The sequence below is a fragment of the Lagenorhynchus albirostris genome, chromosome 10 (assembly GCF_949774975.1).
Source record: "Lagenorhynchus albirostris chromosome 10, mLagAlb1.1, whole genome shotgun sequence".
Classification (NCBI taxonomy): domain Eukaryota; kingdom Metazoa; phylum Chordata; class Mammalia; order Artiodactyla; family Delphinidae; genus Lagenorhynchus; species Lagenorhynchus albirostris.
This window is the reverse complement of record NC_083104.1, coordinates 2,484,023-2,500,053: the sequence shown is the minus strand read 5'-3', so window position 1 is coordinate 2,500,053 and position 16,031 is coordinate 2,484,023. Positions and strand designations below refer to the sequence as shown.

At 46.6% G+C, this 16,031-nt stretch overlaps 1 protein-coding gene across 5 annotated transcripts in view; it reads left to right on the top strand.

Moving 5' to 3' along the window:
- Positions 1–6,441: 6,441 nt before the first annotated feature.
- ACAD9 (acyl-CoA dehydrogenase family member 9) overlaps positions 6,442–16,031 on the top strand; it is a 59,569-nt gene continuing 49,979 nt past the window's right edge. For 3 of the 5 annotated variants that reach the window (XR_009542682.1, XR_009542683.1, XM_060161038.1), the window contains exons 1-2: positions 6,443–6,639; positions 10,882–10,975. Coding sequence is in view for 3 of the 5 variants with exons in the window: in XM_060161038.1 (XP_060017021.1) it covers positions 6,490–6,639; positions 10,882–10,975 (244 nt within the window). In the remaining 2 variants the exon portion in view is untranslated. Of the gene's footprint in view, positions 6,640–10,881; positions 10,976–16,031 lie in introns of all 5 variants that reach the window. The other 2 variants (XM_060161040.1, XM_060161039.1) reach the window with 2 other exon arrangements.

Here is a 16,031-nt window from a genome sequence, read left to right as displayed (position 1 = left end):
CTCTAGAGCCCACGAAATACAACTGCTGAGCCCACGTGCCACAGCTACTGAAGCCCGCGCACCTAGAGCCCGTGCTCCGCAACAAAGACAAGCCACCGCAATGAGAAACCCGCGCACCGCAATGAAGAGTAGCCCCTGCTCGCCACAACTAGAGAAAGCCCACGCGCAGCAATGAAGAGCCAATGCAGCCAAAAATAAATAAATAAAATTTATTTTAAAAACTCAAGAGGAGTAATTTTCCTTAAAAGAGAAAAGACACAGCAATTACCAATAATTTTTGACTTAATGCCGACTCTCCATGGTCCTGTAATCGGCATTTACAACATCCAGGAATGACGGAAAGAGGATTTTTTCGTGCATTTCATTCTCACCATGGTGTGTGAATATACAGGCCGGTCCCTTCTTGGAGGCAGGCAGGGTAGAGATGATAGTGAACAGATGTGGAGAGCAGAGCTGATATCAGTCTCTGCCTGGGAAATCACAGTGTGGTCCGCTAGATATTGTTACTGAGCTTTAATGGCGAGCAAACTTTATTCTTTTTCAGCTCATGCTGAGTGAGCACTGAAAGCTTTTTGAAACGCAGGGACCGACTTGGGGCCTGAGCTGTCTCTACCTCCCGGGATCAGTGAGTGAACCATTAAGACGAATTCTCCCCCGTAACGCTTCATTATCTGGTTTGCAGCCCCACAGTCACTGGCTTAAAGGATTACAAAAAAACATTGTTGTTGGTTTCAAAGAAATGTTAGTGCTGAGTGCCAAACGCCTTTGCAGGGGCTCCCAGGGTTTTCTGGCAAGAAGCTGACTGCAGAGCTTCCCGACAATGACCCAGCCGGATCTCGCTGTGCGTCAGGATTCCGCTACTGCAGGCATCAGGGTGATGGACTGTGCGTCCCCCAGTATGTTTCCTGGGAGTTATTTGTTTGAGTTGAAGAAGAATAGTCCACAGTAAGTCCCTTCAGCAAGGACTGGCATCGCATCTTCCTTTAGGGCAGTTTCCCATGAGTTAAGGATGCTGGCTCTGCCACTTGGGCATCTTGAAATAAGATTTCAGGCTCTACTGGCTTTTGTGCAAACAGATAAGACCCAGTGAGTGAATGTGCTTGTTTGGCTCTTATATTACAGCAGTTGCTTTGGGAATGCTGGCCGTTTCAACACAGCGTTTGTTGCATGTTATTTTTTTATTTTTTTTTTAAATATTTATTTATTTATTTTTGGCTGTGTTGGGTCTTCGTTTCTGTGCGAGGGCTTTCTCCGGTTGCGGCAAGCGGGGGCCACTCTTCATCGCGGTGCGCAGGCCTCTCACTGTCACAGCCTCTCCCGTCGCGCAGACTCAGTAGCCGTGGCTCACGGGCCCAGCTGCTCCGCGGCATGTGGGATCTTCCCAGACCATGGCTCGAACCCGTGTCCCCTGCATTGGCAGGCAGATTCTCAACCACTGCGCCACCAGGGAAGCACCTGTTGCATGTTATTTTAACATGCTTTTCATACTGTAATAGTGGGGGACACACGCTCTAGAACTTGGTTGAATCTTAGGTTCCTTTGGCTTTTGAAGCATAAGGAAAAATCAGAGGTATTTTGTTTTTGTCGTTGTTAATGCGGTTAAAATTTCAGCTCTCCTGAGATTTTGAAAAACTGTTATCATTAGGACCAAGTCTCAACTTAAGAGCCCCTATTTTTAGACTCTTTTTTTCAGGGTTGCTAGACCCTGAAGTCTACAGTGTGTAGCGTGGGAGGAGAACTAAATGTTAGACCACTTAATTTGCATAAAAATCCATGTTTTGTGTTGATTTCATCATCTGATAGATGAGGAAACTGGGCCTCTGGAATAGGACGTGCCTTGCCCGAGGTCTGGCGGTGGAGGAGGGTGATGAAGGGGATTGGTGAAAACGCATCACTGAGCAGACGGACCTCTCAGACACGTCAGTCCGAAACATTCAGACTGACAATCCCACAAAAGAAAGAAGAGCCAGGACACACGTAAAAGGGGCACCTAAGTACCAAGAGCCATGCTTGACCCTCCTTGCAACTTGACCTAAGGGTGTGTCACCCCATCGAGCTGGCAGAGGTGGAGAGTGACACCAAGGCCTGATGGGGTTTCTGACCTCCGTCAGGGTAATTTCACCTTACTTCAGGTCAGCCAGTAATGGGGGCGAGTGATGACAGAGAAGGAGGTCATTTTTCACCCACCCAGTCTTGCCTTGCCGCCTTCAGGAAGGCAGCGCAGCCGGGGGGATGAGGACACAGGCCCCGCTAGCCGGCGGGGCCCGGAGCCTGGCTTTGCTGTTTAGGACTGCGAGCTTTCAGTGCCTGTGTTTCCCACTTGCAAAATGGGCATAAAGTGTCTGAATTCACAGGCTCGTTTAGAGGATTAAATGATATTGACACACGTGAAGCACGTGAGCCAGCCAGTGTCTGGCATAGAAGGGCACTCATCCAATCTGGTTGCTTGGGGCTCAGTTGACCTGCATGGCAGGTGTGACTGGCCCCTAAAGTGATGACCCTTTATGTTTATACTGTTCCTTATAGTGTTTTCCTTGACACTTGGAAGGTATTTTTATTAGTTGGGGGCTGCCGTAAGAAACCCCCAAATGTCAGTGGCTTCATACAGCACATATTTGTTGCTCCTGTTAATATTCAACATGGGTGTCCCTATTCCGTGGCTGGCTTTCCTCCTTTGGAGGAAAAGACCAATATTCAAAGACCTCGGCCTTTCCTATCTCGTCCCACCGCCCATTAGGGCCGAGTCCTCTGCTTCCAGCTGGTGGAAGAGGAGGCAGCAGAGAATGACCACTCATTTCTTAAAAGCTAGAAGGAAGCCATTGATTCTAAACCGTAGCAGGAGCCCTGGGTGTGTGGGCTATGAGACACGGCCCCAGCCCCGTGGTCGCTGTTAGGCCCTGTTTATTGATGTTGCCATGTGCCAAGAATCACAGGCCCTCATGTCTTAGTCTGCAAGGGCCGCTCTAACAAAGAACCACAGACCGGGGGCTTAAACAGTCTACTGCCTGCCACTTCTGGTGGCTAGAAGTCCAAGATCAAGGTGTTGGCAGGGTTGGTTCCTTCTGAGGGCTGAGAATCTGTCCCAGGCCTCTCTCCCAGCTTCTGCAGTTTGCTGGCCTCTTTGGCCTTCCTCGGCCTGTAGAAGCGTTAACTTGATCTCTGTCTTCACCCTCACATGGCATCTCCCTGTGTGCACGTCTTTGTCTACGTTTCTCCTTCTTGTAAGGGCACCGGTTGTACTGGGCTAGGAGTCTACACCACCCCACTATGACCTCTTCCTAACTTAGCTCATTACACCTGCAACACAATGCAATAGGAAACCCTCATTCCAAATAAGGTCACATTCTCAGGCGCTGGGGGTTAGGATTTCAACAAATGAATTTTGGGGGACACAATTCAACCCATAACACCTCGTTACCTTTGTGGCTTTCAACAAGCCAGTGACTTGCATGTTTCCGTAATAAAGTGGACAAATACACGTCAAAAAGGAAGGAAGTAGTAGTGGACAACATAATTTAGTGTATGAGACAACGTTATTCTTTGAGGGACACCTCTCTTCTTGCAGGTATTTGATGTCTGGACAGTGAGGTGTCAGCCAACTTCTCTCAGCAGGAAATGCACTGGTGATAACTGTGCATGATTTATCTGTGAGCCTTCAGTTAGGACGCTGATGGCTACGAGGCAGGAACCTTGACTAGACTCTCATTTTTCACATGACTGACTATTGACCTTGTAACCTTAGGACAGGAGACAACGCCATCCCTTTCTTCTAATTCTGTGTTCGTAAATGTCTCCATGACCTTCCCCGGTGTATGGCTTTCACGCTGAGGGGTGTAGGAATAGTTTCCTACTCAGAGGATGTACCAGAGGCCCAGAGCCAAGCATCCTGGTATGCTAACACCAACACGATGGCCACACAAGAGTGCCAGATTATTTGCTGGTAAGTCGTATGAGAACCAGTTGTACTGACATGATCATACAGAAGGACATTCAGCGGTACTCGGTGAGAGTGTTTTAAATATGAAATGTGGAAATTCTGTGTGTAAAGCAAACTTTAAAAATGGCATCCTGTTTCTCAGGGCTAATACTCAAGTATAAGATGGAAATCTCAGTGTGTAACCATTTTTTATTTTTATATTATTACAAGAAAAACATTGATCATTTGCTGTGGTAGATGCTTTTGTAAGGATTTAGTTAATCCTCACAAAAGTTCTGTGAGGTAAGTGATATTATACTCATTTTTACAGATGAGAAAACTGAATTTAGAAACTGGCAAAGTTGTAGAACTCCAAAACTTTTCCCGTTGTACATGCTACTAGAGTACGTAGAAATTATGCCTTAATGTTTTTCTAATTTTTGTTTTGGAAACTGTGTGCCACTGAATTTCTCACTTGTTTAATTTAGGGAGGATCCAACCAAATTAGGATCCACTAAAGAGGAACCAGCACATTATCGGATGACTTGATTGGACTGACTACATTTCTTTTGGCCAAAATGTACACAAGCTCAAACTTAAAACCCAGCATTGGCACTTTTTCTTTGTTTCACCCGCAGAGTTAATTCACAAAGGCACTTGTTACCAAATGCCTTCTCGAGAAGCTGAATGCTGAAACTGGCAAATACTGACCACTGATGAAGAAACCAGGTGAAAAGCCTTTAAAAGTGAAAGACAAAAAGAGAACACATTGCAGAAGATGCCTGCAAGTACAGGTATTTTGCAACCAAGAAAGTTTTTGAGCTCTTTTTTCCCTGATGCTATGTCATTGATCGGGATAGAGTAGGATAATCAAATAGTCAGTTTAGAAATCCCACTAGGGGATTAAAGACACAGAGGGAATTTTAAGGGAGTTTGGGAGACTGTGTAAGCTAATGACCACTCAAGAGAGGAATCCAGTAACCTAGCAACGATCTACACGAACTTGAAGGAAGACAGGTGCCTCCAAGCGCCAGGCACACTCAAGCCAGAAACCCTGATAGTTAAAGCACAAGACAAGAGACATGGAGTCTGAATCTTGTTACATGAAGTCAGGGAGTTAATCATCCTTTAAGAATAGCATTTCTGTGTGTAGCCAAGACAGAAATGTAGGTGAAAAGGAAAGAAACTAGCCGAAATGGGACATTATACTGAAACCTGAGATTAATTACCATATTTTAGTCTATGTTACTACCCTTTTGCTAATATAAATATGAATTAAATAGCGCCATGACAGCCCTGGTCAGACCATATAGGGTCACAGGAGGAACTAATGATGTAAGCCTTGACGTTTGCCTAAGAATGAGGAAGAAGGTGGTCTTCTCCCCTCCCCACTTTTTCTCGGACGATAAAGATGTAGTCCTCTTGGTTCTCAGGGCTCAGTTCTCTTGCCAGCCCGCTTGTATCTCTCACAAGCGTCCTATGCTAACAGACTCACTCTTTACCTATCACTTTCCCTCACACCGACTTCCTTCTGCAACCAGACAAAAGAAGCTGAGCTTCAGTTAAGTCCTAACACCAGGTGAGAGGTTTTAGTTAAAAGACAGTGGGTTCGCGTCCACATCTGCGATGCAGGAGTGGGGGTTGAGTCCCAATCTGAGTTTTGGCTGGGTTCGAGTCCCTCCCGAGAAGGACTGCGTTTTCATCAAGTCTTTACCCAAACAAGTGTACCTTTTATTGGGTCTGGCACAGCACGTTGAGCTGAATGCGTTTCCCACTGCTCTCTGAATATTGACGGCGGCAGAGAGCATTTCCAATGAGAAAAAGGCGTATTGTTACTGCCCTGTAAATGCGACAGGCAGGGCGCAGGCACAGGTGAGGAGGGCCTTCAGGGCATCGCTGGGTGTGGGGAGGGGGGCGCCCTCCCTCCTATCCCGTCCCTGCCACCGGTCCCAGCTCCAGCTTCTCCCCCACCCTTGCCCTTCAGGTTGGCGTTTCCCAGGGACGTAGTAACTACAGGGTCTTATCCAGACCTCTCTGGTGGAATATCTCTTTCCTTTTCTTCTCCCCACCCCCCATATATGTGACTAATACGTAAGCTATGAAGCAAAACCAAAGGAATCCTCACTAATCACCCACTTAAAGCAAGGACCGTAACTCGTGTGTGCGCTCCCTCCAGAGATAACCAATATCGTGAATTTCCCCCACCCCCCGCTTTGTAGTTCCACCATGTCCTCGTCGCCCCAGCTGGCGAGAGGGAGGCAAGTGGAGGCAGCTGGGCCACCGCTTAGGTTCCGGCTCCCAGAGACGCTGCCCCGGCTGGTAATTTACGGCATTTAGGCAAAACCACTGCAGGTGTTTGAAAACAGCACGCCGCCGCCGCCCAATCGCGAAGCCGCCCATTCGCGAAACCGTCAAGATTGGCCGCGGCCCCGGCCAGGGCCCGAGGCCGCGCAAGCGCGTTGGCGGCCGGCGGAGCGACGCAGATGGGTGGCGTCATCGGGAGGCGCGATCCCGGGGCAAGTGTCTGAGGCGCTGGGAAAGCGGCGGCGGCGGCGAGAGCGACTCGGGACGGCATGAGCGGCTGCGGGCTCTTCTTGCGCTCGGCGGCGGCGGCGCGCTTGGGCCGTGCCCTGGTGGCTTTCACCGCGAGTCGGCGCCCGCTGCGCACCAGTCCACCGAGCCAAGCTTTCGCCAAGGAGCTCTTCCTGGGCAAAATCGAGAAGGTAACGCCGAGCCCCGGCCGGCCATTGCCCTTCCTCCTCGCCTTTTGCCCTTTGCGGGAAGGGCCCTGTCGAGCCTGGTTAGAGTCCCCACACCTGCCTTAGAAACGCACCTGCGGGCCGGTGTGCTAACCCTGTGGCTCTGAGGAGCTATGGTTTTGACCTGTGTTCGAGGTAACGCCTGCCGGGACACCCTGGGAAACCCTAGGCGAGGTGGTCGCTAAGTGATCCGCAACTCAACACTCCGGCCGCGAACTGGGGGGGCTGGAGGGGGTTTTCTGTTTCCTAAGCACAGACCATGCCGCTCCTCTCTCTGTTGGCTTCCACGGCCGAGTCTCAACGGCTCACCCCACCTTTCAGGTTCCCCAGAAGCCCGGCTCAAAGGTGCCTTCCCCGCCCGTCCCTTCCACGGGTCGCACGACCTAGTGTTACTAAGCACTCACCGGACTCTTACAGTCAGAAGGCTTGGATTTGACCTTGACTCTGTGACTTTGAGTCCCAGTTCTTTCAGCCTTAAAACGGAGCTTGCGATGTGTTCTGCGTCTCAGATGTGTTGTAACGAGACGTATATACGTGGAAATGCTTTTTAAACTGTTAAGATGCGGTACAGGTTCATGAAGCAGCAGAATGAGTAGTCGGTGCTGGCGTCAACACCTGCTAGTCTTGTGACCTTGGAATAATAGCTCCTGTGAAGTGCCTCAGTGCTCTCATACAGAAAATGGGAGTAAAAACAGCCCTCGCCCCCTCCTACAGGTGGCCCACAAGCCAAAGAAAAATGTGTGTAAAGTGCTTTGAGCTTGGCTGGAATGTTGACTGATTCTGTATTACTTTAGAAGTTATTCCCTGGTTTTTCTAGGACATTCTCTAAGGTCGTCAGGCACAGATGCAGACACTCTGACTGGAGTAGTTTGCCCTGCTAGAAGTACGAAGCTAGGTCTTAAAAGTTAGGGAAGCCGTTTCCTCCAGAACCTGGGGCTGTGTGGTGCTCTGTCGTGGGACCCCCGTGGCTCCCAGCAGCTTGGGGAAGAAAGAACACACATTTCTCTGTTACCGACCAGGGTTCTTGGCCTTCCCCAAGAAATAGAAATTTACTAGAGGCCAGACAAGAAATTCAGGCAAGGCTTTAACGGGGCCTCTGCTGCAGCAGGGGGGAAGAAGAACAAACAGCATGTTCCCTTGCTTGCTCAATCCCTGAGAGGGGCAAACTGGTTTCTTATATGGGGTGAGGGTAGAAATGTGTCCAGGGGTCAGGCCGGAGGGGTGGCTTAGGTGTTTTGTCCACCCCTTAGGTGGTGGTGTGTGCAGGGGGCATGTGGGGTACCCTGTTTTTGCTCCAGGCTCTTCAAAAGTGGCAGTTGTTTTTTTTTTTGGTCTTTTTGTATCTGTTGGATCCAGAATTTGCCCCAGCTGTGCATGCACGCAGTTATTTTTAGTCCCATACAGCTTCTTTGTGTTTTGTTGCTCAAGGAGAGGTGTGTCCAGGTGCAGTAATTACAGCACTGCAGCAAAGAGTCCCAGGTCCCAGCCTGTCTCATTTCATGCTCCTCTTTCTCCAAACCTATGGCGCCACCTCCCCCATCCGCACTCTCACCTGTCGGCTTTGCCTCCTGTTTCACTGAGAAAATACACGCAGTCAGGTAAGAACTTCTACCACCACGTTTACCCCCTCCTCCCCACATGTGTGCCCGTGTGGTCTGCGTTCTCTGCATTGATGTGGGGAACCGTCCACTCCCAGCAAAGGCCAACTGTACCCCAAGCTTTCTCAGCTACTCAAGGACATTGATTCCTTCTTGGCTCCTTGACAAGTCCAAACATTAGACAGCATTTCCAACCAGCTCAGTTGGAGTTGAAGTTTTCTAAGGCTTAGTCTGTGGACTTCTCTTTTCATCTACAAGCATTCCTCTGATAATCTAATTCAGTATCATGCTGTCAGTATCCTGAGGATGCACATTTATTTCTCCAGCTGAGATTTCTCCCTGAACTCCATACTCTTCATATCTACCTTTCTACTCAAAAGCTGCACTTGGATGTTACTAGGCATCGCCAGTCTAGCCCACCCAAAGCTGAGCTCCTGGTCTGCCCACCCAATCCTGTCTTTCCTCCCGCTCTTCTTATCGGAGAGGGTGGTGACTCTGCTGTTCCACTTGTTCAGGTCAAATACCTGGAGTCAGCTTTGACACCTCCTGTTCTCATAAGCCACATCAAATCCAACAGCAAATGCCGTTTTCTCTACGTTCAGGTTCTATTTAGAATCTGACAGCTTTTAAGCACTTCCGCCGGTACCTCCCTGGTTCAGGCAGACATCGTCTCTCGCAGCATTGTTGGGGTTTGAGCGGCAACGTGGTATCCGAGATGCTTAGAATCTCGGAATAGAAGGAGACCTTCATGATCACGCAGGCTGGCAGTTGTCCCCCTGCCCTCAGTTGGACCCAGGCTGTTCCTGAGAGCACCCCCAGGGCTGCTGCAGGGACTAGTGGGGGAGTCAAGTGGGTGATTTTTCTCCCCGTTCACAGTCTCAGCCAGAGCAGCTTGGCTTGCATCTGTTTTGCATATTTGGTTTCTGCACTGGATTTATTTGAAAAACCGGTTGTACTTTCAAAAATTTGAAAAGTGCTGATGAAATTGAACCCATCGCCCATGAGGCACCCCATTTAGACTCTGAACACTGCCATCAGAAATTTGTTCTCACATGTGCATGAGATCTCTCTCCTGGGGACAGTTGTCCATTGGTTGCAGTTGAGGCCACCTGGTTCCCAGCCTGTTCTCTCCTCTCACCTGGCTGCTCGCTGGTACCAGAATCATCTCCCTCTAACACAGCCATCGCACCAGGCCCAGGTGAGCCCGTGCAGGCCGGCGCAGTGGACGTGGCCTCTACAGTCGGCTAAAGAGCCGGCTTTGTTCTAAGCGGCTGCGGGGTGGTGACAGCTCAGTGTAATTTCCTTGTAGACCACCTTAGGGGCAGGGTCGAAGGTGGCCTGGAGGCAGGGATTCTTTTAAGTTTGGGCATGGCACCCACCTATCACCTGTACAGGTGGCCGGAAAGAAGAAAGTAGATTTGGGAGCCTGTAACTAGAGTGGCTGATTATTCACAGGGCTCGAGAGGAGACAGGACTCCTCTGCTTTGAAGACCTTTCTCAAGACGCTTGGTGAGAGGTGCTGTGAGGAGAGGCAGGGCTCCTGGGGGCGGCTTAGGGCCTGGGACATCACTTCTCAGCAGGTTTCAGTCAAATCCAGATACTCGGGTCACGCTGGCAGCTAACGGGGGTTGGAGCCCAAAAGCCAGAGGGCACAGCGGGATGATTTTAGGCAGCATATAGCCATGGCCTGGTTGGGAATCCAGGGTCAGTTGGAAACATTGTCCACTCCTCTATCAGTTTGAGGTAGACTTGAAGCGGAGTCGCTTTCCAGGCTGTGGGGACAGGAGCAGAGCCAGTACCCAATACAGATAATTGCAGCTATTTCGTGTTCAGGACACCTCATCTCCTTTGAGCCTCACAGCTGCCTTCTGAGGCATCACCTGTAGCAGGAGAGAAACTGACACTGAGAAGGGGTGTGACTTGCCCATCACACATCTAAGAATCGGCAGAGCCAGGGCTGCATTCCGGTTGATCTGGCTCCTCGTCTGGGCCTCCTCTGGTGGCCCTGCTCAGCGCACGGAGCAGGGCTCATTAGGCGGGACGGGCGGGTGCTGGAGCGAGCAGCCAGGTGGGAACCCGGCAAGATGTCAGACCCGTGACCACAGTACGTTCTTGTCGGTGGCAGCATCTTTGAGCTCACAGGATAACTGAGGTGGATTTCTGTGTTTTGGTAAAGAGCTTGCTCATGCATTATCTTCCATGGTCCTCACAACGACCTTGAGTAAATATTACCTGCTCATCATAGGTGAGAAAACGGCAGTGTGGACAGGTGATGGGATGTGATTAAGACTGCCCAGTTAGTAAGCTGCAAATCAGGGCTCAGACTGGGGTTTGAAATGTTAGTCCAGGCTCTCTGCTCCATGGGGCAAGCTGACCAAAAATTAGGAACAATTTTGGGTCAGGGAGGAGGATGAACCAAGGTGCTGGAGTCTAACGCCATTCCTTGTCTTAAGCTCCTTCTGAAGTTTGCTTTCCGGCTCCTTCAGCGAGTAAGGCCCTGCCAGCCGATGTGGAAACTAGCAAGTCTTTTTCCTTCCCTTTGGGTTGATATTGCCACTATGGGAGGTTGCCAAAAATTAAATTTTTACTACATGTTTATCATTTTTAGAAAGAAGTTTTCCCATTTCCGGAAGTTAGCCAAGATGAACTTAATGAAATTAATCAGTTTGTGGGACCTGTAGAAAAATTCTTCACTGAAGAGGGTATGTATGATTTTCTTTATCATTACCGATTTCCATTTTAATGGCAATGCTTTGATACTTATGTTAGGAGCAGTGTACATTAATCATGGAGAAATAGTACTATCAACATATTTTGCTTAAAAGATCGTTCCAGGGCTTCCCTGGCAGCGCAGTGGTTAAGAATCCGCCTGCCAGTTGCAGCAGACACGGTTTGAGCCCTGGTCCGGGAAGATCCCACATGCCGCGGAGCAACTAACCCCGTGCGCCACAACTACCGAGCCCGCATTTTACAACCACTGAAGCCCGCACACCTAGAACCCGTGCTCTGCAACAAGAGAAACCACCGCGATGAGAAGCCCGCACGCTGCAACGAAGAGTAGCCCCTGCTCACCGCAACTAGAGAAAAGCCGGCACGCTGCAATGAAGACCCAACGCAGCCAAAAATAAATAAATAAATAAGTCCAACTGTTCTTTAATTATATGATATCTAGTTCAGTGCCCTTTTTTTTTTTTTTGGCTGCATGTGGGATCCAGTTCCCTGACCAGGGATTGAACCCAGGCCCCTGCATTGGGAGCACAGAGTTTAAGCCACTGGAGCACCAGGGAAGTCCCGACTTTAGTGCTTCTTAATGTATCTGTGGTGAAGGACCACTTGAAACATTTCAAACTGTTGCAGGCTAACACTTTTGTAAAATACAATAAAAATGAACAATTCGAAAAATGGAATTAAGAAAACATACAAAATACATCGATCATGTGCTTGGTTGTGTGGCAATGTAAAATTGCTGTAAATGTTTCTGAAGGTTTAATCTTGATTTCTGTACTTAGCTTGTTAGGAACCAGCCATGATCTAGGGACCAGACCATAGGTTGAGGGCACCAGTGTGGAGTGCAGGGTCCCTCACTCAGGGGTCACTGCCTTTAGTGAGGGTAGTGACCTCTGCCTATGGGAGTCCCTTGGGGGGTTGAGCAATGACAGATTGACAGCAGTGCTTCCCCACCGCTCAGGACCCCAAGGAGTTTTGTTTGTGTGGGTTTTATCTATCAACTGGTGCCCTTTTACAAATTAAAACTGAGGAATTTTTAAAATGCTGTGTTCATTTATTACTTCATTTAAAAATAATAAGCCCATCACACGTTAACATAAACAATGTCTTTTTTCAGTTATTAAACTTTTTTTTATTTTATTGGAGTGTAGTTGATTTATAATGTATTAATTTCAGGTGTACAGCAAAGTGTTTCAGTTATACATATATTCATTCTTTTTCAGATTCTTTTATATAGGTTATCACAGATTACTTTTTTAACAAGATTTTATTTTTTTTATAAATTTATTTATTTTTTGGCTGCGTTGGGTCTTCGTTGCTGCGCACGGGCTTTCTCTAGTTGCGACGAGCAGGGGCTACTCATTGCGGTGACTTCTCTTGTTGTGGAGCATGGGCTCTAGGTGCGCAGGCTTCAGTAGTTGTGGCTCACGGGCTCAGTAGTTGTGGCACGCAGGCTTAGCTGCTCCGCGGCATGTGGGATCTTCCCAGACCAGGGCTTTAACCTGTGTTTCCTGCGTTGGCAGGCAGATTCTTAACCACTGGCCATCAGGGAAACCCTATAACATTATTGTGTAGAGTTCCCTGTGCTATACAGTAGGTCCTTGTTGGTTATCTATCATATATAGTAGTGTGTGTATGTTAATCCCAACCTCCTAATTTATCCCTCCCTCCCACGTTTCCCCTTTGGTAACCATGAGTTTGTTTTCGATATCTGTAGGTCTGTTTCTGTTTTGTAAGTTCATTTGTATCATTTTTTTAAAAATTAGATTCCATATAAGGGTGATATTTGTGTTTCTCTGTCTGACTTACTGGACTTTGTATGATAATCTCTAGGTCCTTCCATGTTGCTGCAAATGGCATTATTTCAATTTTAGTAATATTCCATTGTATATTACTGAGCAATATCCCATTGTATATGTGTAATAGTCCATTGTATATGTGTACCACATCTTTTTTTAAAAAAATAAATTTATTTATTTATGGCTTCGTTGGGTCGTCGTTGCTGCGCGCGGGCTTTCTCTAGTTGCGGCAAGCGGAGGCTACTCTTCGTTGTGGTGTGCAGGCTTCTCTTTGCGGTGGCTTCTCGTTGTAGAGTATGGGCTCTACCCTCACGGGCTTCAGTAGTTGTGGCACACGGCCTCTGTAGTTGTGGCACAGGGGCTTAGTTGCTCTGCAGCATGTGGGATCTTCCCAGACCAGGGATCGAGCCCGTGTCTCCTGCATTGGCAGGCAGATTCTTAACCACTGCACCACCAGGGAAGTCCACCACATCTTTATCCATTCCTCTGTTGTTGGACATTTTGGTTGCTTCCATGTCTTGGCTATTGTAAATAGTGCTGCAATGAATAAACAGTGTTTTTGATGAAGAGTGGCATTGTTACAGTTTCGCAAATTTTTTGGCTTATTGGAAGATGCTGGATTCTTATATCTGTTTCTACATTTAATCTGTGATACAAACCACATAGGCCCTGGAAGACTCCACTGTAGGCTCATGAGAGAACTAGGATTAAAAAGGCAAAGAGCATCTTTCTTTTATTAAAATAGTTTTCTTCTGTGGACTCCCTGAAAGTCTGGCAGGTCCCCTGGGCACCCTTTGAGAACTGCTGATCTACAGAGCTATCATGTTTCTAGTTTTAAAAGTTGCTGAGTTGTGTATAAATACGTTTTGTTTCTATTCTATTTTTGTTCTAGTGGTTATCTTACTACTCCTATCTATTTTTAGTTCCTTAGTTCCTTGTTCTTCTATTTATACTTACTATCTGGTTTGTCAGGCTTTTCTTTTTTTCTTCCAATTTTTATTGAGGTATAATTAATTTACAATAAATTGCACATATTTAAAGTGTACAGTTTGATAAATTTTGGCATGTAAACTTTACTGCCAAGGAAGCATCAACACAATTAACATAATAAACATACCCGTTACCTCTAAAAGGTTTTTTTTTAAGTTTAACAATTAAAATTTATTATTAAACTTTTTAAAAATTATAGTTCATTTACAAAGTTGTGTTAGTTTCAGGTGTACAGCATAGTGATTCAGATATATATATATTCTTTTTCAGATTCTTTTCCCTTATAGGTTGTTAAAAAATAGTGTAGTTCCCTGGGCTATATGGTAGGTCCTTGTTGGTTACCTGTATTGTGTATAGTAGTGTGTAGGTGTTAATCCCAAGCTCCTAATTTATCCCTCCCCACACCTTTCCCCTTTGGTAACCATAAGATTGTTTTCTATGTCTGAGAGTCTCTTTCGGCTTTGTAAATAAGGTCTTTTTTTTCCCCTTTTTTAATTGAAGTATAGCTGATTTACAATGCTATGCCAGTCTCTGCTGTACAGCAAAGTGACTCAGCTATACACATATATAGGTTCTTTTTTTATATTCTTTTCCATTATGGTATATCACAGGATATTGAATATAGTTCCCTGTGCTATATGTAGGACCTTGTTCTTTATCCATTGTATATGTAATAGTTTGCATCTACCAACCCCAAACTCCCAGTTCATCTCTACCCTCCACCCCTGCGCTGGGGCAACCACAGGTCTGTTCTCTATGTCTGTGAGTCTGTTTCTGTTTTGTAAATAAGTTCATTTGTGCCATATTTTAGATTCCCCATATAAGCGATATCATACGGTATTTGTCTTTCTTATTCTCACTTACTTCACTTAATATGATAATCTCTAGTTGCACCCATGTTGCTGCAAATGGCATTATTTCATTCTTTTTTATGGCTGAGTAGTATTCCATTGTATATATGTACCACATCTTGATCCATTCATCTGTCAGTGGACATTCAGGTTGTTTCCCTGTTTTGGCTATTGTGAATACTGCTGCTATGAACATACGGGTGCATGTATCTTTCTGGATTAGAGTTTTGTCTGGATATATTCCCAGGAGTGGGATTGCTGGGTCATACGTTAATTCTATTTTTAGTTTTCTGAGGAACCTCCATACTGTTCTCCATAATGGCTGCACCAATTTACATTCCCACCAACAGTGTAGGAAGGTTCCCTTTTCTCCACACCCTCTCCAGCATTTGTTATTTATAGACTTTGTAATGATGGCCATTCTGACCAGTGTGAGGTGGTACCTCATTGTAGTTTGATTTGCATTTCTCTAATGATTAGAGAGGTTGAGCATCTTTTCATGTGCCTACTGGCCAGCTGTATGTCTTCTTTGAAGAAATGTCTATTTAGGTCTTCTGTCCATTTTTCGCTTCTGTCCATTTTTTCTGTCGTTGAGTTGTATGAGCTGTTTGTATATTTTGGAGATTAAGCCCTTGTCTGTCCCATCATTTGCAAATATTTTCTCCCATTCCATAGGTTGTCTTTTCGTTTTTTTTTTATGGTTTCCTTTGCTGTGCAAAAGCTTGTAAGTTTGATTAGGTCCTGTTTGTTTATTTTTGGTTTTCTTTCTGTTGCCTTGGGAGACTGACCTGAGAAAACATTGGTAGGATTCATGTCAGAGAATGTTTTGCCTATGTTCTCTTCTAGGAGTTCTGTGGTGTCATGTCTTATGTTTAAGTCTTTAAGCCATTTTGAGTTTATTTTTGTGTATGGTGTGGGGTTGTGTTCTAACTATATTGATTTACATGCAGCTGTCAAACTTTCCCAGCACCACTTGCTGAAGAGAAAGTCTTTTTCCCATTTTATATTCTTGCCTCCTTTGTCGAAAATTAGTTGATCATAGGTGTCTGGGTTTATTTTTGGGCTTTCTTTTCTGTTCCATTGATCCGTATGCCTGTTTTTGTACCAATAACACACTGTTTTGATTACTGTAGCTTTGTTTTGGTTTTTTTTTTAAATATTTATTTATTTGGCTGCACCGGGACTTAGTTACAGCATGCAGGATCTTTGTTGTGGCACACGGGATCTTTAGTTGTGGCCTGTGGGATCTCTGATTGCAGCATGCAGGACTTGGTTGCCGCATGCAAACTTCTAGTTGCAGCATGTGGGATCTAGTTCCCTGACCAGGGACTAGACTAGATCTAGTTCCCTGACCAGGGACTAGCCACTGGACCACCAGGGAAGTCCCTGTA